The sequence below is a fragment of the Corvus hawaiiensis genome, chromosome 2 (genome assembly GCF_020740725.1).
Source record: "Corvus hawaiiensis isolate bCorHaw1 chromosome 2, bCorHaw1.pri.cur, whole genome shotgun sequence".
Taxonomy (NCBI): Eukaryota; Metazoa; Chordata; class Aves; order Passeriformes; family Corvidae; genus Corvus; species Corvus hawaiiensis.
This window is the reverse complement of record NC_063214.1, coordinates 19,900,629-19,923,397: the sequence shown is the minus strand read 5'-3', so window position 1 is coordinate 19,923,397 and position 22,769 is coordinate 19,900,629. Positions and strand designations below refer to the sequence as shown.

Sequence of the window (22,769 nt, the reverse complement as noted above, 5' to 3'; positions counted from 1 at the left end):
GTGTACCTCAGACTGCTCCCCCAATAGCCTCGCATGCTTCTTGTCCCCATCCCAATGCCCCCAAGACCTTGTTCATTATCACCGCCCAAAAGGTCCTTAGAGGCCAGGGGCCTGTGTGGGGCATCCCTCTCCTCACCCCACTTGAGGGGGTTTCCCATGGGGTGCCCCCTCACCTTCCTGCAGCTGCTTGGGGTCTTCAAGTGGGGAGCAGCCAAAATAATCTCTAAGGTGCTGGGGGTCTGTGGCATCACCTGGGGGGTTCTGGTGGGTTTCAGAGGGTTTAGGGGTGGGGACTATGCAGCACCCCCACCCCTGCAGCCCTAGATGGGGGTGGGGTGCAGCAAGGGCTGAGGGCCAGCAGCAGCGTCAATAAATTAAGTTTAATTTGGATTGGTGGCATTTGCAAATGTGGGTAATAAATTACAGAATGGTTAAAAAACAAAAAAAAGTGGGGAACCCACCTCGGGGGGGACTGGGAGGGATACAGGGGGAACAGGGACACGTGGGTGGGCTGCCAGCATCCTCACCATGAAGCCCACCAGCATGGCAGCACCAGTGTAGTGGGTGGCTGGGCACGAGGGGCCCACCAGCACCACCGCCCCTCGGGGACCCTTTGGGCGGGGATGGGCGGGGAGGTCCCAGCTGCACCCGAGCTCCCACCAGCCTGCTGCTGGCAAGGGGTCGTGGCTACTCCGAGACATCCCACTGGCTGCTCCGGGTGGTCCATCTCACAACAGCCCCCTCAGGGAGGCCACCTCACCCCCAGCAGTTTTGGTGCCCCGTCCCCATTGGCAATGCCTGCAGCAATGCAGGTGAGTGCTGAACCTCCCAGCCCTGCGTTTACTCCCCAAAGTCTTCGGGGGGGGAAGGGGGTGGGGGGGTGTGTCTTCTTCCCGCCAGGGTGCTGCTGGGGGGGAATCCATGTCAGCAGGCAGGATCTGGGGGAAATCAACTCCTCCCCACCCCAAGGGGCGTCTCCGTGCCGGACTCCCCGGCACTGCGCACCCCGTGGCCCCCAGAGCCCCCCCATAAAGTGCTTCCTCGCCCCCAGCCCAGCGGCACAGCCCATTGAGGGGGGGGGGTCTCCTGGGGCGATGCTGGAGCACCCGCAGTGCTGTGGGGAGCCCCGCATCTACCCCTAAACCTGGAGTGCGCCGGGAGCCCCCAAACCCGAAGGCTCTGCCAGGGGCACGCTGGCTGAGCGTGGGGGTGGTGCCCCCCGCCTGGCACCCCATGGTCCCGCAGCACCCATCGGTGACGGTGGGAGCTGCCCCCACTCCGGGTCCGTCCCATCAGCGCAGGGTCCGGGAGGTGGCGGGGGCGGTCCCTGCTCCCTCTCCCCGTTTGCTGAAGCATCATGGCTGGGTCCGTGGTGGGGGCGGTGGGTGGAGGGTGCAGGGTGGGGGCCGAGGGGGGGTTGGGGAGCAGCTGGATCCGGCGATTCAGCGATCAGAAGAGGTTTGTCTTGATGCCGTTTGGTTTCCGATGGAAGGAGGAGAGGACGCCGGAGAAGGGTCCCGGCACAGCCTCGGTGGGCTGCCAGGCCTTCAGCAGCTCGGCCGTGTTGGGGGCACCGCTGCCGCCCCCCACCCCTGCCCAGAGGGGTGCCTTGAGGGGCTGGGGGGCATGGCCGGGTCCCAGGGGTGCCCCCGCGCCAGGGCTGGGGCTCAGGCTGCCGCCGGGGCTGCCGATGGCAGCAGCGGGCAGGGACGCCGTGCTGTCTGGAGTCGGGCTGCAGTTGGATTCCTTGGATTCGTCGTCTTCTGAGGAGGAGCGCGGCTCCGACTTCTTCCCGGTGCTGCCGGTGCCACTGGCACCCTTGGCATTGGCCGCACGCTCCTGCTTGCGGAATTTGGCCCGACGGTTCTGGAACCACACCTGGAGGGGATGGAGGGGATGGGAGCACCCCTTGCCATGGTCCCTGGGAGCCCTCCCAGGCTCCGGGGTCCCCCCCACAACCCTCCATTCCCTCGGGGGAAATGTCTTCCGCATCACCAGAGGGATCCATGTATCCACAATAATGTGGATTTGTGAGGTCGACGCCGGGCACAGGCGTGTGCTCTGGTGTTTGGCAGAGGAGGGAAATGGGGAGAGGACATCCTCACACTGCACCCACACCTGCACCTCGTGGGGTCAGAGCCCACCCCCACAGCCTGCACCCCCCAGATCCCCATGGTGCCAACAGTGGGTTCTGCTTCACTCACCATTCCCCCTGGGAGGGAGGGGGCCAAGACCCCCACTCCTGTGGGTCCCTACATTCCTATGGGGACAGGTGTTCTGACAAAGGGGGTGTCTGCACCCACCGAGGGGGGTCTGCAGCCACAAAGGGGGGTCTGCACTGACACAGGGGGGGATCCCACACAGAAGGACCCCACAGAGAGGGTTCTCCTTTGACACAGGGTGTCTGCACTCACAAAGGAGAATCTGCACCTACACGGGGTGTCTGCATCCCACAAGAGAAATCTGCACTGATGCAGGGGACATCTGCACCCACAAAGGGCCACTCTCTGTCCTCCATGGACTCTCACCAACCTCAAGGTGTTTGGGACTGGACTAAATCATTGATGACAGTGACAGTGCTGTGGCATGAACCAGTGCCTGCACACTACTGGGAGCCAGGCTGTCCCCCGAGCTCCCAGCAGAGCAGGGCTGTGTCGACAGTATGTCCCCCTGACTGCGGTGGTGCCAAGGCCGAGTCCCTTCCTGTGCCCCCTCCCAATGCAGGGAGCAGAGCAGCAGCGTCCCATGGTCAGGATCCCCGCTCTGGTGGGATCAGAGCCCCGCACCTCCATCCCCAACCCCCCACCCCCTCCTCCCTCCCCGGAGCTGACCTGCACCCGGGCCTCGGTGAGGTCGATCTTGAGGGCCAGCTCCTCGCGGGTGTAGATGTCGGGGTAGTGGGTCTCGGCAAACACCCTCTCCAGCTCCTTCAGCTGGGAGCTGGTGAACGTTGTCCGGATCCGCCGCTGCTTCCGCTTCTCGTTGATCCCCGACGGGTCCGAGAAGAATTTGTAGGGAACTGGGAGAGAAACGGGAAGTCAGTGCGGCCGGTACAGCGGGAGGGCTGTGGTGGACACTGGGGCACACTGGGCAGGGGGCATCAGGCAGGGATGGACCAGGAAGGGATGGACTCGGAAGAAAGGGACCAGGAAAGGATGCACCAGGCATGAGACACTAGGCAGAGATGGGTCGGGCAGGGATGAATTGAGCAGGGATGAACCGGGAAGGGATGGACTGGGAACGGGTGGACTGGGAACGGATGGACTGGGCAGGCGACACTGGCCAGGGATAGACGAATCGGGGAGGATGAACTGGGTAGGGGTGAACTGAGAAGGGATGCACCGGGAAGGGAAAGACGGGGCAGGGATGGATCGGGCAGGGATGAGTTGAGCAGGGATGAATTGAGAAGGGATGAATTGGGAAGGAATGGACTGGGAAGGGATGAACGGGAAGGGATGGACCGGGCAGGTGACACTGGCCAGGGATAGATGAACCGGGGAGGATTAACTCGGCAGTGGTGAACTGGGAAGGAATGCACAGCTCAAGGATGGACTGAACAGGGATGGATCGGGCACAGATGAACCGGGAAGGGATGGACTGGGAAGGGACGGACTGGGCAGGGGACACTGGCCAGGAATAAATGAACCGGGGAGGATTAACTGGGTAGGGGGGAACTGAGAAGGGATGCACCGAGAAGAGAAGGACGGGTCAGGGAAGGATTGGGCAAGGATCGCCTGGGAAGAAACAGACCGGGAATAAACGGGTAGGGGATGCACTGGGCAGAGGAACCGGCCAAGGACAGATGAATTAGGAAGGATGAACTGGGCTGGGGTGAACTGAAAAGGGGTGAACCGAAAAGGGGTGAACCGGGCAGGATGAATCAGGGGATGGACCGGGCAGGGTGAACCGGGCAGGGCGGGTAGAACGAAGGCAGGGCTGGATCGCTGCCCCCGCTGCGCCTCCGGTCCCTTTCGTTCGTTGCCGGCGGGACGCGGGGCCTCGGGGCAGGAGCGGGGCTGGGGGGGCAATGCGGTGCCGGCACGGATGGGGCCGCCGGTACCAATCGGCGGCTCCTTCGTTGTCGGCGCAACCACAGGCAGCGCCTCGGCGGTGGCAACGAATGCGGAGCGGGGAGCGGGGTCCCAGCGGCGAGGACCTTCCCCCAGCCCCGTTCTGGGGCCACCACCGCTCCAGGGATCCCCGGCGATCCGCGGCCGTGCTTGGGAGGGTTCATCCCCACCGGCGGAGGCGAGCAGGGAGACCCGGGACGGGGGGCGGTGGGGACCGAGCCAGGCAGGGCCAGCCTGGGCTGCGGGCACCGGCAGCACCGGGAACCGGCGGGACCGAGCACCAACAATGCCAGGAATCGGTAGCACCGGGAATCGATGTCATGGGGAACTGACGGCACCGAGGACCGACAGCAGCCGTTACCGACGGCATCGAGCCTGAGAGTGCCGAGCACCGGCGGCAGCGGGAACGGGCAGCACCGGGCACTAGTGGCAGCGTGCACTCATGGTACCGAGAGCCGACAGTACCGGGACCTTGCAGGAACGGGCACTGGCGGCACCGAGAACAGACGGTTCCGGGAATAGGCGGCATCGAGCACTAACGGTGTTGGGCACTGGGGGCACCGGGAACCGATGATATCGGTCGCCAACGGTACCTGGAATCGATGGCTACGAATCCTGACAGTGCCGGGTACCAGCGGCACCGGGAGCCGATGGTATCGGGCACCGACAGCACCAAGCATTGACGGTACTGGGCAACAACGGTACCGGGAATTGGTGGGATCGGGCACCGGCGCTACCGGGAACCGGCAGTAATGGGCACCGTCGGCATCGAGTCCTGCAGTACAGGGCAGCGGCGGCTCCGGGAACCGACAGTATCGGGCACCGACGGCACCGAGCACTGACGGACGGTACGGGAGACCGACGGCTCCGGCAACCGATGGCACCGAGCCCTGACATCGACGGCAGCCGCCGGTCCCGAGCCCCGGCAGCTCGGGTCCCCGCCAGTTCCGATCCCTGCCAGCCCCGACGGCGCGGCCGCTCCCTCACGCCCGTCCAGGGAACCGGGGGATGTCCCTGGTGGCTCCCGGCGGGTCCCTCTCCCTTACCTGCCGAGTAGGGCGAGGGCTGGTGGTCGCGGAGGGCGCCCAGGGCGCAGCTGGCGGAGGCGAGGGGGGCGCAGGCGGGCGCGGGCCCGAAGCCCCCCCGCATGGGGCTGTACTGGAAGGAGCCCGCCTGGCTGCAGGGGCTGAACTCGTAGCTCGCCTCCATGGCGGCCACGCAGGACTCGTAGGAGTTGAGGTAGGAGTAGTCCATGGCGAGTCCGGTGCGGCCCCGGCTGCCGCCCGCCCGTCCCCGCCGCCTCCTGCCCGCCGGGCCCCCGCCCGCCCCCGCCGCCGCCGCCGCCCCGGCCCGTTAATATACCGGCGGGGGGAGCGCGGACAAAGGCTGCGCTCGCCGGGGGCTTTTGCATGACAATATCTCCCGGGGACGGCGGGAGCGGGCGGAGCCGACACCCCCCCTCCCCGCAGCCCCCCGCCCCCCTTAACCCTTCGTGGGCGCACGCACCCCCCACCTCGGGCCGACTCCGGCAGCCGCCACTTCGGGGCGGGGAGGGGGAGCGGCCCCTGGGCACCCCCCGGAGCAGCACTCGGCAGGCCCGCTCTGGGACCAGCGCTCGGACCTTCCCCCCGTGTCCCCATCCGTCTGTTTCATCCCTGTCCCCAACGCCATCACCATCCTATCCCCATCCCCATCCCCATTCCCATCCCCATCCCATCCCAGTCCCGTCTCTGTCCCCATCCCATGTCATTCCATCCCACATGCATCTCCATCCTGATCCCTATCTCCATCCCTGTCGCCATGCCATGCCTCTGGGACTGAGCATCCCAGGGGCAGGAGGGCAGCAACGCCACCAGACCCCATCCCTGGGTGTCCTCCACCGTCCCCGCGTGCATGGGGAGAGCGAGGAGGCTTTGGAGGGGTACTCAGTCCCACCCCTCTCTCCTAGAGGGGCTCTGGCCTTTGCAATCCCACTCCCCAATTTTCAGCCCGGATGAATTTCAAAGCACCCCATCCCCCCAGCCCCCTGCAGGGACCAAGGAAAAGGCTTTCGCCCCTTTCAGCGGCACCAGAGGGGGATGCGGGGAGGGGGGATGCGGGAGGATTTGGGGAGGATTTGGCGGGATTTGGGACATTTTCAAGACAAACACTTTCACCAAAGAGGATTTAGAAGTCTAATTGTGTCCAATGAAGGGCTTTGGGCCCCCCAGGAGGCCGGGGGGGCGGGGGAAGAACGAACTCTGGCTGCGTCCTGTGGGATCGGTTCGAACCTGTCCTGCCCCATGTCCTGCCCTTTATCCAACTCCGCACCCTGTCCCACCTTCTACCCTATATTCTGTCCCATCTCCTGTCCTAACCTGTGTCCTTCCCCATTTTCTGCTGTGCATCCTGCCCCGTGTCTTGCCCTGTGTTTTATCCCATATCCTGTCTTGTGTCCTGCCCCACATCTTGCCCCATGTCCTGCCGTGTCTCTTGGCCCGTGCCCTGCCATCTGTCCTGCCCTATGGCCTGCCCCATGCCCATCCCGCATTCTGCCCCACGTCTCAAGCCACAAAGGGTCCTGCTCTCTCCTGGACTCCGTTCCCTGGGAACAGCCCCCCCCGCCCCTAGCTGGTCATCTCTGTCTCCGCTCCCCCGCCGGAGCCCCCGGTGGGTGCTGGTGGTGCCTCCCCCCCCGCGCCCACCCCAGCTGCGCGGCCGAGCGGACAGGTTGCTAAACAAGTTAATTCGATCAGGGCGTGGGGCTGGCGCGGAGCGAGGCCCCACTGTCGGGCTGCTGGAGCTGTGAAAAGTTAATTCAATTAAGTTTTCCCTCTAAACTAATTAGGCAGCAATCTGCCACGCAAGGAGCTGCTGGTGCTACCCAGAGCCGGGGGGAGCCGGGAGGGCGAGGAGGAGGAGGAGAGAGATGCAGGGGGGAGAGCAGAGGGAGGGGAACGCGGAGGGGAGTGGGACGAGGGGTACGGCCAGGGAACTGTCCTGCATCCCCGCGGCTCCCGTGGGATGTGGATGTGGGTGATCCCTGCGGATTGTGGTGGATGAAGGGAGATGGGTGCTGGCAGCAGAGTGCCCAGCTGTCCCCAGTGCTGCCGAACTGGGAGAGGGGTGAAGGCTGACGCCCCCTGCCCCCAAAATGGGACAGCGGGGAGGGCTGGGCACAGTGGGGGAGATGGGGACAGGGACCCCTGTCACTCCATCCCTCTGTGTGCTGGGGGCTGCCTGTGGGCTTGGAGCTATGTCCATGTGCCTGGGTGGGTTGGGGTCCCTCCAGAGCTGGTGGGGGGAGATGATAGGACCCTCTCCAATGGGATGCCCTCTGATAGGACTGCTCCAAAGGGACCGTTCTGATGGGACCCCTGTCTGATGGGGGACTCCTTCCAATGGGACTCCTCGAGTGGGACCCTTCTGATGGGTGGACCCCCTCTGATGGAACCCCTCCAATGGATCCCATGCCGATGGCACCCTCTCTGATGTACCCTCTGCAGTATCCCCTCTGGTCACACTCCAGATTCCCCCAGCTCTAGCCCCAGCTTGGTTGGAATGACAGCACCCACCTCATCATCCCTGTATCTCCCACACTCTCCAGCCTTCATCGCCCCATGGAGTCCCCCAGGTTATGTGTCAGGGGGTCCTGGTGGGTCTCCCAGCCCCACAGCTGCTCCCAATGGTGCCGGAGGCCTCTGTCCACTGCCACACTGTTCCTGGGGACAAAGATGGGGTGCTCCAGGGTGTCCTGAGCCCCCACTGGCGGCACCCTCTGCACCCTCCTGACTGGATCAGGAGCCAGCATGGGGTTCTGATGCTGGGAATTGAATGTGTCTGGCACAGCCCAGTGGTCCTTCCTCCAGATCCCGTTCTCCCAGGCACTCTTCCTGGCAGTGGAAGCCCATTTACCTGTGTTGGCACCAAGAAGGCGACCTCTAAGGGTTGAGGAGGGCCCATGTGGTCCTGGCTCTTGCGTGCGGAGCTACGATCCATGGGGCTGGCACAGCTTGGCACAGTGTGACATGGCATGGTAGAGCGTGGCACAGTGTGGAATGGAATGCCATGGCATGGAACAGGATGATGTGACTTGGCATGAGTGTGACCTGGCACAGCATGACGTGGCACAGTGTGATGGCACAGCACGGTGTGACGTGGCACAGCACAGCATGGCACGGCAGGGCACACCTGTAGCCCCCTGCACACCTGAGCACACAGTGAGGGCACGCCCCAGCGAACAGCTGTGCTCAGAGCTGCACACCCACGTGCACCTGTGTGCACCTGTGGAAGTGAATCTGACCTTGGGAGGCTCCAGCGGAGCCTGGTGACACTCCCAAACCCTCCAGGGATGGGATCCTGCTCCAGGCCCCAGCATTAAGCCAGAAAAAAGCTACTGGGATAGGAAGGGGGTTCAAGGCATCCCCCACCACACCTCCTTGTATCCCTGGAAGACAAGAACCAGCACCAGAACCAAATGCCGATGAGGACATTGGGGTAGGAGGGAACAGTGGGATGAGGATCCTGGCTGCATCCCAAGGGACAGTGATTCAGAGCTAATTAATCCTGAGGGGGCTTGATTTCCATATGTATTTCATGTTCTCCTCTTTGAAACCCATGGCTGGGGTGGCCCCATTAGTGACCATGTCTCCTATTCCACCATGAGCAGCTCCCTGAAGGAGCCCCCATGGGGGGGCCACAGCCTCCATGTCCCCATGGAGACAACTTGGACAGCTCAGTTCCACCTGAGATACTAAATATTTCCTGGAAGGTGGTCATGAGAAAAAGGTTCAGTGAGGGGTTTGCACCAGGATGTTGCCTGGCTGGGCTGGGGAGATGTGACAGTGGGTCCCAGCTCCCAGTGGTGTTCCCCACTCTTGGTGACATTCCTGGCTCCTGGTGACGAGCAGGAGACCTGGGAGTGCCCTAAGATGAGGATGGTGGTCCCAACGGCTGCTCCTTCTGGGGACACAAAGGGTTGGATGCGCAAAGCATGTTTATTGCCATAAAGAAACAGGGACAATACAGAGCAAGTGCGTGCCTGGTGGCTTTTATACTCACACTCAGTTCCCATCCCCCACCTTGCCAGCCCAGCTATCCCAGCAAGCCCCCTCCCATGGGAATGACAAATTCATCCCAGCTCCTGCATGGTCCACAATTTGCTTCCCCCCTCCTTAAAAAACTCCAACACCCTGTGAAACCCCAGGACCTCCACTGACCCATCCCTGAATGGCACCAGGGCACCTTGTCACCCGCAGCTGCACCCCCAGAGCCCTTCATGCCCACCACGGGGCAGCTCCTGCCCATATCTGTGTCCGTGCCTGTGCCTGTGTCCATGCCCAGAGGTGGCAGGATTGCAGCTCTGCCCTCTCTGACACTGCTCACTCCAGCTCTTGGGGTATTTCATTGCCACTGTGAGCGCCCAGTGCTGCCTACAAGAAGTAAGTGATGTTTTCGGGGTTCAGCGGTGCCTGGATCTCCAGTTTTCGGGCCTTGCTGTCCTTCTCTACAATCTCCAGCCGCAGGGTCGGCACCTTGGATTTTCCTGTGCTGGAGGAAGACCCCTCTGTGGTTTTCAGCAGCTGCTTGTCCGAATCCTCCACGGTGATCCTGAGGGTGCAGCCCCGTGGCAGCAGGTCCTGTTCATAGGCAGCTGCCAGCTGGTTCACCACACGCCGCTCCACCTGAGGGACAGACCAGATCCTGACAGGAAAACCCTGTGGAAAACCTCCCATGCAGACGGCCAGCTCCTTCCCACCCTCAGGTAGTACAGAATCATGCAACCTTCTCTTCATCCCACTTATGCCCTGTCTCTGGAGTGTGGGTGTGACACTTCCTTCCCCAGACCACTGACATCTCTCCAGAGACGAGGAGGGTCAGACCCACAGTCATGAAATCCCAGAAGGGTTTGGGTTGAAAAGGACTTTTTAAAGTTTGTTAACATTTCATACCCCCTGCCATGGGCAGAGACACCTTCCACTAGACCTGGTTGCTCCAAACCCTGTCCAGCCTGGCCTTGAACACTTCCAGGGATGGCACAGCCACAGCTTCTCTGGGAAATCTGTGTCAGAGCCTCACCACCCTCACAGACAACAATTTCTTCCCAATATCCCACCTAACCCTGCCCTCTTGCAGTTTGAAGCCATCCCCCCTTAACCTATTACTCCAGGCCCTTGTCCAAAGTCCCTCTCCAGCTCTCTTGGAGCCCTTTTAGGCACTGGAAGCTCTAAAGTCTCCCTGGAGCCTTCTCTTGTCCAGTTTTAACACCCCCCAGCTCTCCAAGCCTGTCTCCAGAGCAGAGGGGCTAGAGCCCCCAGAGCATCTCCATGACATCCTCTGAATTTGCTCCAGTGACTCCATCTCTCTTTTGATGCCTTTCCAGTCCTGGCTCTCCGTGGGCAGTGGGGCTGGAGGTGACAACATGAACTTCACCCCAACTTCCCTCTTGCCTTCACCTCGTGTTTGATGGAGCGGGCACCATAGTGAAGGTTGTAGCCATCAGCCAGCACGTCCATGACCTCCCTGTCCCACAGCAGTGTGATGTTGTGCCTTGCCTTGGCCTGCCGGGGGGAGGGAAGGAAGAGGAGGAAGAATTATGGATGCCCCGCAGCAAGCCTGGCACCCTTCTCCTTGAGCAGCGAGGATGCTGCACTGCAGTGCTGAGAAGGGCTGAGCTCCACCAGGCCAGTTCCACCACAACAAAAGGACCCCAAAATCCCATCTAGCTCCCAGAGAGCTCACACATGCAAAGACCAATTAGACAAATGACATCTCTGAAGGTGGCCTGGAGCTCCAGTCCAAGAGGAACCATCTCTGCTGCTCCCAGAGGTCCTGATTCTCCCCAGCACCCCAAGTCCAACAGCTTGTATGATGATAGTAAAGATACACATCATTGTGTCTACCCAAGGATAGATGCTGCGCCAGGGATTTTTTACAGAGTTATTCTGAGAAGTCCCCTCTAAAGCCCTTGATGTTTTTTTACCTTTTTGGCCCAAAAATTGAGCTCCTTGTTGACCAGCTGGATGAGCTCTGAGTGGCAAAAAGGGAGAAAATAGACAATTTCATTGATCCTGCCCAGGAATTCGTCCCGTCTGAAGTGAGCCTGCAGGGACAAGGGAGGAGGTCAGCAGGGAAAGGGATGGTGACCCCGATGGGAACAGCAGTGAGAGTGGCATTGCAGAAGGAGCTCCCCAGGGATCGTCCCACCTCCCACAGCTCCCAGCAGCCATCCAACCCCATGCCATGGAGCTGGACAGCACCCAGAGATGCTTCAGAAACATCTTAAAGAAACTGAAGGTCACAGCGATGTCACTGCAGTCAGGTTTTCCTGACCTTGGGAGAGCAGAGAGCCCCCAAATTGCACTGCAGCGCTTCCTGTCCTGTGTCCCCTTCCCACCATGCATCGTGGCTCCACTCCAAGAGTAAAGAAGCTGTGCTTTATTTCTGCTGGGCTCTGACCTTGCTGAAAGGTCCCTCCAACATTTTTAGTGGGGTTACATCCCTTCTCTCATAGCTGGGAGAGAAACACAGGGAAGGAGTCTGGGACCAAAGCTCAGGACACCTAAAACATCAGCCATGAAAACACTGTCCATACCTTCAAGATAGGGCGAATAACCTTTTCCTTGAACTGCTTGGAAATGGTGATCTTGTCAGTCATCTGGACGTCCTCTGGAAGAGAGGTGGATGGCAGGCGTCAGTAGGGACAGTGGGACAATGGCTTCACAAGCTAGAGCTGAGGGCAAGGAAGGGTCTGGGGGGTACTGCAGGACAGACCTGGGACCTCCACATGTGTCAGCAGTTTGCTTTGGCAGTGTGGTGTCCCTGCACTTGGCATTGTGGACAGCAGTTCTGGGTGTCCTGTGGTGCTCCAGGGGAACATCCTATGCTGATGTGGCTCCCTTGAATGGCCAAAGAGCCCTGGCTCTGCCTCTGCTCCCTGCTCTGTGCCCACAGGAGCTGCTCCCAGAGGTTTTGGGCAGCTGAGGTGCCAAGTTGGGCTCCACAGCTGCCAGTGACCTGACACACAGAGCACACTGGCCCTCTGGGGCTGTGAGCACTGGAAGAGTCTATGGTCTCTCCCGCAAACACCCATCTCATGTTCAGGGTGCCTGCGGCACTGCTCTGGCTGCAGTCTATTTCCCTCTGCTGACTGCAGATGGAGCCAGGGTCTGGCTGCTCTCGAATCCTGGCTCCCAGCCACTCTGGATGCTTGGCTGCAGCATCACCCATCTTCCTCCCAGTGCCACATTCCTCTTTGTCTTCATCATCCCAGTTCTTCCCACAGCTTCACCCATTCTGCACCCATTCGCCTCCATGTGCTGTTTGACACCAGGGTGCTCACAGCAAGATAGATTCCTGTGCTCTGGATTGGATCCCAGCATGCAGGGCAAGGGAGGGGACACAGACCCATGTTGGGTGCTGGGAGCCTATCCCAGCTATGCAGCCCAGATGAAGATTGCTGCCCCTCACCAGCAGTGGCAGAAGGGGTTCTCAGGCTCCACTGGATAGGTGGTTTAGGTTGGAAAAGCCCTCTGAGACCATCAAGTCCAAGCATTTCCCCAGCACTGCCAAGCCCACCACTAAACCATGTCCCCACATTCCACATCCACACATCTTTTAAATCCCTCCAGGGATGGGAACTCCACCACTGCCCAGGGAAGCCTGTGCCAAGGCTGAACAAACCTATTGGGGAATAAAGTTTCCCAATATCCAACCTAAACCTCTCCTGGCATAAATTGAGACTGTTTCCTCTTGTCCTGTCACTTTTTACCTGGGAGAAGAGACTGATGCCCACCTGGCTACATCCTCTGTTCAGGCAGTTGTAGGCAGTGAGGAGGTTCCCCCTAATGCCCGAAGTGGTGCAGGGTGCTCTGGAATCACCTGATCCAGTTCCAACCCCTCTCTCACGGGCAGGGATGCCAGTAGGTCTGTCCCAGTGTTTTGGCAGAGGAGAGCTGGAAAGGCAGAGGAGCCAGCACTGCTACCAGCATTCCCACTTCCCACATGTAATACCTGCTGCTGCCACTGGTGGATGCAGAGCCCACTGGGGAAGCAGCTCTTTCCCTTTATCTTCCCATTTATCTGCCTGCCAGGCGCTTTAGTGACCTCCTGCCGTGGCATCTCCACACTGAGAGTCAGGAAATGGGCAGGAGCTCCTCTAAACGCAGTTGAGGGCAGCTGCTGTGCCCAAATGCCCTCCCTCGCTCCTCTCCTGCTGCAGCTGTACTGTCCCAGAAATTAAAATTCAATGCTCTCCTCATTGAGCAGGGAAACGTTTGGCATTTTCAAATGTTATTCTGGAAAGTTCAGTTGACGATGTGTTTTGTCCTTTATCCAGCCTGATAGAAGTTTAAAGATTCTGAATTAAGTCAGCGTCGACGGCCACTTCTCCAAAGTAAAAGGAAGAGACAGGGAGAAAGAAGCAGGAAAACAGATTTGATGCCAAAATCCAATGTTTTTTCCTACTCCTATGGAGCTGATGAAGGAATATGGTGTATCTGAGATGGCACAGGCTGCTGGATACCTTGAGAAAGATGTGATGTCCAGACAATTAAGACCATAAAAAGATCTTAAAAACCCCAAAGTAAGTTTTTTAAGATTGATGAGAAAAGAAGGGATGCAGTCACTGCCCATGGCTGCCTGGTTATCCAGGCACACCAGCACCTGATGGAAACAGGCTTTCCCTCTGCTCCATGTGACAAACACTGTCTAAAAGGGACAGTCCCTGGTGCTAGCATCACTTTTCATCTGTCCATCCTCAGAGTTACCAGCAAAGGCACTGGAGGTTGCACATCAAGTTGTTAATTTCCAATATCAGAGACTGCCCTTGCTCTCCTCATTCCCCTTTTATTACCAAATTCACATTTTGGGAGATTTTTCTCCAGCAGCCTGGTATGTGAGGCCAGGGCTCCCATTCCATGGGGAAGTAAAATTCATTAAGCTCAGTCCTTTTGGGAAGGACTGAGCGGAAACAAAACTTTTCCTCTTTAATATGAGCACCTGAACCAGCCACAGTCTTTTGCAGGAAGCATTTAGAAGGGTCCCTAAAGAAAAGGGGGATTTGATAAAGAGAATCATGGAATCCCAGAAGAGTTTGGGTTGAAAGGGACCATAAAGACTATCCAGTTTCAATCCACCTCCTCTGAAATCCTCATTATTTGACACTGCATCCTTCAGAGGGAGATTGTGTCTTTGAGGCTCTGTCCAACCTCTCAGCCTTTCTCATCTTGTACTCACTTCTTGTTTCATGCCAGGTTGGATGGGGCTTGGAGCAACCTGGTCTAGTGGAAGGTGTCCTGGCCTGTGGCAGGGGGTTGGAACTGGGTGGGCTTTTAGGTCCCTTCCAACCCAAAGCCTTCTGGGATTTCATGACTTCCTGGCAGAGGAGCATTCCCAAGTCATGTGGACCAGTTTAGGACCAGTGGAGAGGGGACTGAAGGGTCTGGGTGTGCCCCCTGCCGAGGGATGGCTGAGCTGGTATCAAACAAAGTTGTGTTAGGAAGGAGGGAGATTCTTTAGGGATTTGAAGATTGAAACTCCAGTACCTAAGTTTTCTGCGATCCTTTTCTTGCTCATCTCCATGGCTTCTTGCCGGAGCTGCAGTGCATGCTGTGCAATCTCCTCACTGGCCACATTGGAGGTCATGATGAAGATGGCATCCTTGCAGTCAATGGTCTTCCCCTTCCCATCTGTCAGCCTGCCCTGCAACAACAGCAAGATGACACCAGCCGTGTCAGCAAGTGCTGGAGGACATGGCCAAAACACCAGGAAAAAGAACATGGGTCCCGTTTTTCCCCAGAGTGGATTTAATTTTGAAGGGATGCCCAAGGATTGAGGTGGAAGGAAGCAAGGATGAGGTTGGAGAAGTCCTTGTCTCTCCCAGGAATGGCAGGAACTTGTCCTGCATATGGTCCCAGTGTGCCCTATCCAGGACAGAACTGATGGAAGCGCTGGGAGATGCCTTGCCAGGAGGAGGGTTGGGCCAGTCCATGTCCTCATTCAGCCTGGAGAAAAGGCAGTTCAGGGAAGACCTTCTTGCTCTCTACAGCTCCCTGACAGGAGGTTGGATCTGGTACGGGAGTCTTGGTCTCCTCCCAGGGGAGGAGGGACAGGACAAGAATAAACGGGCTCAAGTTGCACCAGGGAAGGTATAGGTTGGAGATCAGGAAACAATTCTTCCCTGAAAGTGTTGTCCAGCCTTGGCACAGTCTACCCAGGGCAGTGTTGGAGTCCCCATCCCTGCAGGGACTTAAAAGCTGTGTGAATGTGGCATTTAGGTTTAGTGGTGGGCTTGGCAGTGCTGGGGGAATGCTTGGACTTGATGGTCTCAGAGGGCTTTTCCAACCTCAGTGATTCCATGACTGTGTGGCTGCCCATATGTAACTCCCCAGCCTTTGACCCTCTGCCTGCCTCCCTGTGGTGGTTTTAGGTCTGGCACAAGCCCCAGGTTCAGCTCAGGACTGATGCTAATGCTAATCCTAGGCTTGACCCTAACCCTGCCTGTGGCTGTGGTTTGGGCTGGGCAGAGCCCACAAATAACCATGTTATGGCTGTAACAGAGTGACCTGAGCAGCAGAGCTCCTCATCCCTGTGGGATCACCTGGCAAACCAGGGCTGCCCAGCACCACCACTGCTGCGGTGGCATCAACCCTCAGCCCCCCAAACCAACCCAGGAACCTTCCAAAGTACCAGTGCTCTTGATTAATAATATAAAAAAGAGAGGGAAATAAGGAAAAAAGCAGCATCTCCCCAGGCTGTTTCTTTCCTCAATCCATCTCCAACAGCAGAGATCCAGCACAATGACACAAATCCTTGTTGGGTGCTTGAGATTAACATTTGGGTTATTGCCCTGTCAAGTGCCTGGTACAGGAATTGATTTCACATTGAACTGCTACTGTGATGATCTATGCAAGAAAAATGGTGTTATTAATCCTTAAAAGAAAAACAAAAAAAACCCCTCCAAAACCTTCCAGCGTGTTGCCCTGGAGTTTGGTGGCCTCTGAGGACAGACTGGGACCTTCAAAATCAACCAGAGAGCTAAAGAGTGACTTTGGACAAAGGCCTGGAGAGACGGGATGAGGGGGAATGGCTTCCCACTGCCAGAGGGCTGGGTTAGATGGGATATTAAGAAGAAATTCTTCCCTCTGAGGGTGGTGAGGCCCTGTCACAGGTTACCCAGAGAAGCTGTGGCTGCCCCATGCCTGGAGGTGTTCAAGGCCAGGCTGGATGGGGCTTGGAGCAACCTGGTCTAGTGCAAGGTGCCCCTGCCCATGGCAGGAGAGGTGGACTAGATGAGCTTTTAAGGTCCCTCCCAACCCAAATCACCTGACTCCTCCACCTGTCATCCCTCTCACTCCTCACTGTCACCTTCTGCATGTCCCTTGTGTCGACTCTAACCCAAAATGTGGATTTACCTCATCAAACAGCTGCAGCATGATGGTGAGCACATCAGGGTGGGCTTTGTCCACCTCGTCAAAGAGTACCACGGCATTTGGGCACTGCCTCAGCTTTTTGGTGAGCTGTCCACCCTCTTCATGGCCCACATAGCCGGGTGGCGAGCCAATGAATTTTGCCACCTGGGAGGAAGGAACAGGAAAGGTGAAGGCTGGTTCCTGGACAGTGCAAATGAAGCCCTTCTGGTAGCTTGTCAGGCCACCACTGCTCTTTGCTGCTGACAAAACAGGTTCTACATTCTTTGTGACACCTATTGCACCCCAGGTATCCCAAAATCAGCTTAATAAGCAACAATTAAGCAAAATAAAGATTGAGCAATTCCCTGCCCAGATCTCGAACCAGCAGAGCATGGACAGGCGGGAAGGCACCAGCCCTGCTTTGCTATGCAGGGTCTGAGCAACCTGTCCCAGATGTCCAAGATTTGTTTTCATCCCTTTTAGCCTTTTTAAGAGCAAGGATTCAAAGGATTATGAGTGGCAGGTGGTTCTGGTGCAGAATCAAAGCCACAAGTAGCCTTTGTGGGAAGAGGCCACAAGTAAAATACTTTTCCTATGTCATCACTGCTTGACACAGTGTTTTTTTAAAATGAAGTTTAGAAATTTAGAAAGTTATATAGAATAATATTTCTGACAACAGGAATGTTTTGGCAAAATGACAATTTCTGACATATAGCTTGGTGCATCTTACATCTACCTTACATCTATCTTACATGTCTGAGCGTCATCTGAAGCCACAGTCCGTTATCACAGAATCATGGAATGGTTTGAGTTGCAAGGGACCACGTAGTGCCAGCCCTACTGCCATACACAGGGACACCTTTCACTGCACCAGGTTGCTCCAAGCCCCATATAGTCTGGCCTTGAACACTTCCAAGGATGGGGCAGCCACAGCTTCTCTGGGCAGCCTGTGCCAGTGTTTTACCACTGTCATTGCTAGGACCTTGATGCTTTTTGGGGAGACAGAGCCCTCCAAAGGGATTTAGGACCCCCTCAGCTCCAGGGGTGACCCTGGTGAGATACTCCATCCCTCCTGTAGCACCAGAATTGGGCAGGAGTTGTGATGGCAGGGGTGGACTTGGCACTACTGTCCTGTCTTCTGCTGGATTCTCCCCCTTTCCTCCATGGAAGGTAGGCTGAGGCAATGATCCCACACTGGACTTAGCAATGTTTTGGGGATAAGGGGCTTGGGGTAAGCTGTGCCTGCCTGGGCATTGGTTGGTGCTGAACAGCATGTGGCTGCAGGTTTTCATGCACAAGAAGATCCTCTGGATTCCACCATCTTTTCTCAGGTGCTCTCTCCCCAAGGGCAGACCCCACCCCAAGGGAACCCACAGCACTGGACACATATTGTTAAACTTTTCCTTGTTCCTTGGTCTCTCTTCCTAATTTGCCTCAATGTCTTGGTTCCAGCCAGGACAGGGTTAATTTTTGCAGTAGCCAGGAGGGGCAAGGAGTCTCTTCTGGGGAGAACGGGTTCCTTTTGGTCAAATAAGAGTGGTAGAAGGACATGGTTCTGAGCTGGAGGGTGTGGCTGGGTTGGGTCAGTGGGCATTTTGCATGTGAATCGCTCTCTCTCTTTTACATACTTGTGTAATTAATATTGTTGCTTGTTTGTTTTCTTATCTCATTTCTGTTTCCAGTAACTTGCTCTTATCTCAACCCATGGTCTTTACCTTTTGAGCTTCCAGTTCCCCTATCCAGCCCGATGCCATGGGGAGGGACAAGGGGACGTGGGGCGTGAGTGAGTGACTCGTGGTTTGGAATGGGAGCACTAAACTGGGGAGTACCATGCCTAAACCAGGACACTCAATTAAAGTTGCTTTCTGGCAACTTACTTGCAATTTAATTCACAACTTGGAACAACTCCTGCTGTTCTGCTGTGCTCCCACCTTGACACCCCAAAATGCCCATTTTTTCTGGATTAAATTTGAAGCTGCTCCCTTTCAGAGCCCATTTACTGACCTCATGCCTCTCCTGGAACTCCGACATGTCCAGTCTGATGAAACCCTGCAAGAGACTTAAGATGAGATTTGATCAATCTGCTCACTGCCAGAGCTGGAGCGGTACTGACAGAGGTGAAATTTTCTAAATAAAATAGAAAATTTTTGTGGTTCGGCTTTTTAGAAATCAATCACAAGAAGAATGCAACACCCCTCCACAAAAATCCAACAAAAGTCATAAAGCTGAGGTGAACTGGGCTTGTAGGTGAACCGGGCTGAAGTGAACTGAACCTGTAACAGAGAATAGTGTTAGTGAATTTATAGCTTCCACCCAAGTTTCCATTTTGCATATGAAAAGCTGATGATTGACTGCAGGTACTGAATGTCCTGATCACGGAGCTGTAATCCACATCCTGGAGGTGAAAGGAAAATAAGGGAAGGAGAGGGAAGGGGAGGGAAGAGGAATATTTCAGTTGGAAAGGACCTACAGTGATCATCCAGCTGACGCAGAAAAAGCCAAGCCTTAACTTCCCAGCATCATCCTGGACATGGTCAGCTGGACATAACCACTGTGCATGGTAGAGAAGGAGACATATGTCTGGGAATACATCTCATCTGGACATGTGTACGTGGCACACACATGGACACCATTACATGGGGATCTCAGAATTAGAGAACAGAATTTTCTGTTTGGGTTGGAAAAGCCCTCTGAGACAACAGAGCCAAACTGTTCCCCCAGCACTGCCAATCCCACCACTAACCCATGTCCCCAAGCGTCACATCCACACAGCTGTTAAACCTCTTCAGGGATGGGGACTCCGCCACTGCTCTGGGCAGCCTTTTCCAGAGCTGAACAGACAGGATTTTCCCTAATATCCAACGTAAACCTCCCTAGCTCCAGCTTGAGGCAGTTTCCTCTAGTCCTGTCATTTGTTACCTGGGAAAATTATGGAATCAGAGAATGGTTTGGGTTGGAAGGGACCTTTAGGACTATCCCGTTCCAACCCCCCTGCCATGGGTAGGGACACGTTCCACTAGACCAAGTGGCTCCAAGCCCCATTCAACCTGGTTTTGAACACTTTCAGGGATGTGACAGCTACAGGTTCTCTGGGAAAAATATTCCCATGCAATAATTTCCCTGAAAATTATTAAAATGTCTACCCAGGGCAGAGCAAGATGGAAAAAACTGACTCCATCTTTCAGATGAAAAAGGGACAGTTCCAGGTTTTCCTTTCTTAATCCATCAGTTCCTGTGAATTGCTGCCCCTCATCAGAGCCTGTGGGGTGTATGACCCCCTCTCATCCCTCACTGGGGCACCAATGGCTGAGCTGGTTCATTACTAATAAATCGCAGATTCCTGCTGCTATCAAAGTAACACAACACTCAGGGTTTAACTGATTTCCCCACTGGATGTCTGGCCATGGAGCAGTTCCACGTGCGGGATTAGGGATGAGGGTGCTTGAGATCCAGGATTTATGGCTTCTGGAAGGCAGTTATAGAGGGATGAGGAAAAGAAACCGGAACAGCTGTTTTTACAGTCTTGGTTCCAGTTTGGTCTTCTTTCTACATGTGTCGCCGCATTGTGTCCATTCACTGCTGGAGGATGTGGGGAAGAGGGATTCATCTGCGCACAGCTCTGCTTGTCTTTCCTCCTTTTCCCTAGCTCCATGTAGGAGAGAGCTAAGCAGCTCTTACAGGTAGGCAGAGGCTTAAATGTGAAACATGGGAGAGAATGGAATGGAACAGATTGGAATGGAATGGAATGGAATGGAATGGAATGGAATGGAATGGAATGGAATGGAATGGAAGACTGGTATGGAATGGATTTGAATGGAATAGAACAGAATATTGCAATGGAATAGAACAGAACAGAGCAGAATAGATTGGAAGTGAATGGATTGAAATAATTGTAATGGAATAGAATAGACAGAATGGAATGGAAAAGAACAGAATAGAATAGGATAGATTGGAATGGAATGGAAACCCCAGATTATCACTGAAGTGTCCTTCAGCAAAGCCACCACCTCCATGAAATAATTCCAACTCATCTTCTCTAAAAGCTGCCCACTGGGTAACAAACTAAATAATTCAAACTGCTTCTGGATACCAAACACTTCAGCACTTAAAATTCTGAGCAGGAAATCAATGTTGCATTGCTACAGTCCATATCGGCAGGATGTGACAAGTGGTGGAGCTGGGGACATGGAAAACAGATTCCTGGAATTTTATCCTTCTAACAATTTACAGTGATATTAGTAATAGAGGCAAAAAAATATGTTCACAACATAGGATGTCAAAATGAGAGCAAAATCCATCAGGGAGCACAAATGTTACATCCGCTTAAATTTTTACAATTCCAATATTCTGGTGACATAGACAGGAGCACAGACAGTGTCCTGGGCTGATCCCACAGCATGGGCAGCAGGTGAAGTGGGGATTTTGCCCCTCTGCTCTGCTCAGGTGAGACCCCACCTGCAGAGCTGCCTCCAGCTCTGGAGTCCATCGAAGGGGTGTGGAGTTGTTGGAGAGAGTCCAGAGGAGGCCATGAAGATGCTCTGAGAGCTGGAGCCCCTCTGCTCTGGAGACAGACTGGGAGAGCTGGGGGTGTTCACCTGGAGAAGAGAAGGCTCCAGGGAGACCATAGAGATCCTTCCAGTCCCTAAAGGGGCTCAAGACAAGGGCATGGAGGGACAGGACAAGGGGGAATGGCTTCCTGCTGACAGAGGGCAGGGTTAGATTGAAGAAATTCTTGGCTGTGAGGGTGGTGAGGCCCTGGCACAGTCTGCCCAGAGAAGCTGTGGCTGCCCCATCCCTGGAAGTGTTCAAGGCCAGGTTGGATGTGGCTTGGAGCAACCTGGTCTAGTGGAAGGTGCCCCTGTATTTGACAGGAGGGGTGGAACTGGATGAGCTTAAAAGGCCCTTTCAAGCCAGACCTGTCTGTGACTCCATGACCTTCACAAGTCTGTCTCAGTGCAGCAGAAGCCCTTTTTCAGGGCAGCACAGCCACACAGTGAACCCCCTGATGAACCCCCCTGCCCCATTACTGCCAACACAAAGCTGGGATGAGCCATTACCTTTTTGACGTCCTTATGGATGTACTTGGCTGTTTGCTTGGCCAACTCTGTTTTACCTGTTCCGGAGAGGGAAAGAAAAAACTTGCATTAAACCAGGTCTGTCCATCTTCTGTCTGTTCATCAGCTCTGCTAACACCAGGGCTGGAACTTCCTGCAACCAATACGTATATTTTTCTTGGGAAGTGGGTATTGCTGTTTTATCTCCAAGATCACACCCCACTGGGGTTCCCAGCCTGGGCAGGGTGAACTGGTGCATTGGAACAGCAGCATCTCTGCATTGGCTCCTTCAGCTTTAATTGATTCTCACATGATGGGAGCAAAGCTCCCATCCCAAAGAACAAAAAGATATGGATAGATCAGAGTTTTGCTATATTGGATAGATCAGATTTTTGCTATATTTACCCTCAATATTTCAAGTTCCTCGTGCAATCTCCAAATAAAGAATTTCAAGAAAATGGGGTGTTTTTTCTTCACTTTATATAAGACGATGGTCAAAAAATTCTGGGACTAGAAACAATCAGTAATGAAGCAAATCCACCCTGATGAGGGTAAATACATGCATCAACTCATGCCAGGCCATGTCCTGTGCTCCCAGACCATCCATCTGGGGAAAAAACTTAAAAAGGCAGTTTTATTGAAGTGTGGGTGCCAGAAAACTTCTCTTCCATACTGCTACCCCCCAGCATGACATTGCTGACTTTGTCAGGCTGATCAGGGGAAGGACTGGGCTGATTTTGACTCCTGGGGTGACCAGCAAAGCTGAGGTGAAGCCTGTCACCCCTTTGGAAGATGGATGCTCTGGGGGTTCACACTTGTCCCTCGCACACCCATCAGCAGTGCACTGCACATGGCTGCCTGTGGGATTTACCTGCACACTGAAAAATAAATGAGCAGGCACAGAAATAACTATTCTGAAGAAAAAAAGCCATGTGTTTTTAAAAGGAAATTAGATTAAAAAGTACATTCTTACTGGAGTATTGTACATCTGCCCACAGCTGTATTGCAGTCACAACAGATCTGGTGGGTCAGATCAGCAAATCACCAAGAAAAGGGCTAAAAAAATGGGAATTCATGGGGAATTAATTCTACTCCACCTGATAAATCTCTGCCAAAATTCTGCATTTGATTTCAGTTAGAGCTTTGCTGACTTTGGATGATGCTGGATCAGAGCTCCTAATGTGTAAGGATGCAAGAAACTATGTTTGGAAAGGATAGGCAAGGCAAGGAAGAGAAGAGAAGAGAAGAGAAGAGAA

The 22,769-nt window shown here is 55.4% G+C and overlaps 2 protein-coding genes across 3 annotated transcripts in view; both read right to left on the bottom strand.

Moving 5' to 3' along the window:
- Positions 1-360: 360 nt before the first annotated feature.
- On the bottom strand, positions 361-5,345 carry PHOX2A (paired like homeobox 2A). Its single transcript, XM_048293975.1, has 3 exons — positions 5,117-5,345; positions 2,832-3,019; positions 361-1,878 (listed from the first exon to the last, which is right to left on the bottom strand). Exons 1-3 carry the CDS (start codon positions 5,322-5,324, stop codon positions 1,450-1,452), a joined length of 825 nt encoding a protein of 274 aa, XP_048149932.1. The 5' UTR covers positions 5,325-5,345; the 3' UTR covers positions 361-1,449.
- A 3,682-nt stretch (positions 5,346-9,027) lies between these two features.
- CLPB (caseinolytic mitochondrial matrix peptidase chaperone subunit B) overlaps positions 9,028-22,769 on the bottom strand; it is a 74,187-nt gene continuing 60,445 nt past the window's right edge. For both annotated transcript variants that reach the window (XM_048293917.1, XM_048293916.1), the window contains exons 9-16: positions 21,517-21,572; positions 18,464-18,508; positions 16,463-16,624; positions 14,594-14,750; positions 11,644-11,717; positions 11,032-11,151; positions 10,505-10,609; positions 9,028-9,733 (exon numbers count right to left, since the gene is read on the bottom strand). In XM_048293917.1, the coding sequence (XP_048149874.1) occupies positions 9,482-9,733; positions 10,505-10,609; positions 11,032-11,151; positions 11,644-11,717; positions 14,594-14,750; positions 16,463-16,624; positions 18,464-18,508; positions 21,517-21,572 (971 nt within the window). In that variant the 3' untranslated portion in view covers positions 9,028-9,481. The remainder of the gene's footprint in view (positions 9,734-10,504; positions 10,610-11,031; positions 11,152-11,643; positions 11,718-14,593; positions 14,751-16,462; positions 16,625-18,463; positions 18,509-21,516; positions 21,573-22,769) is intronic.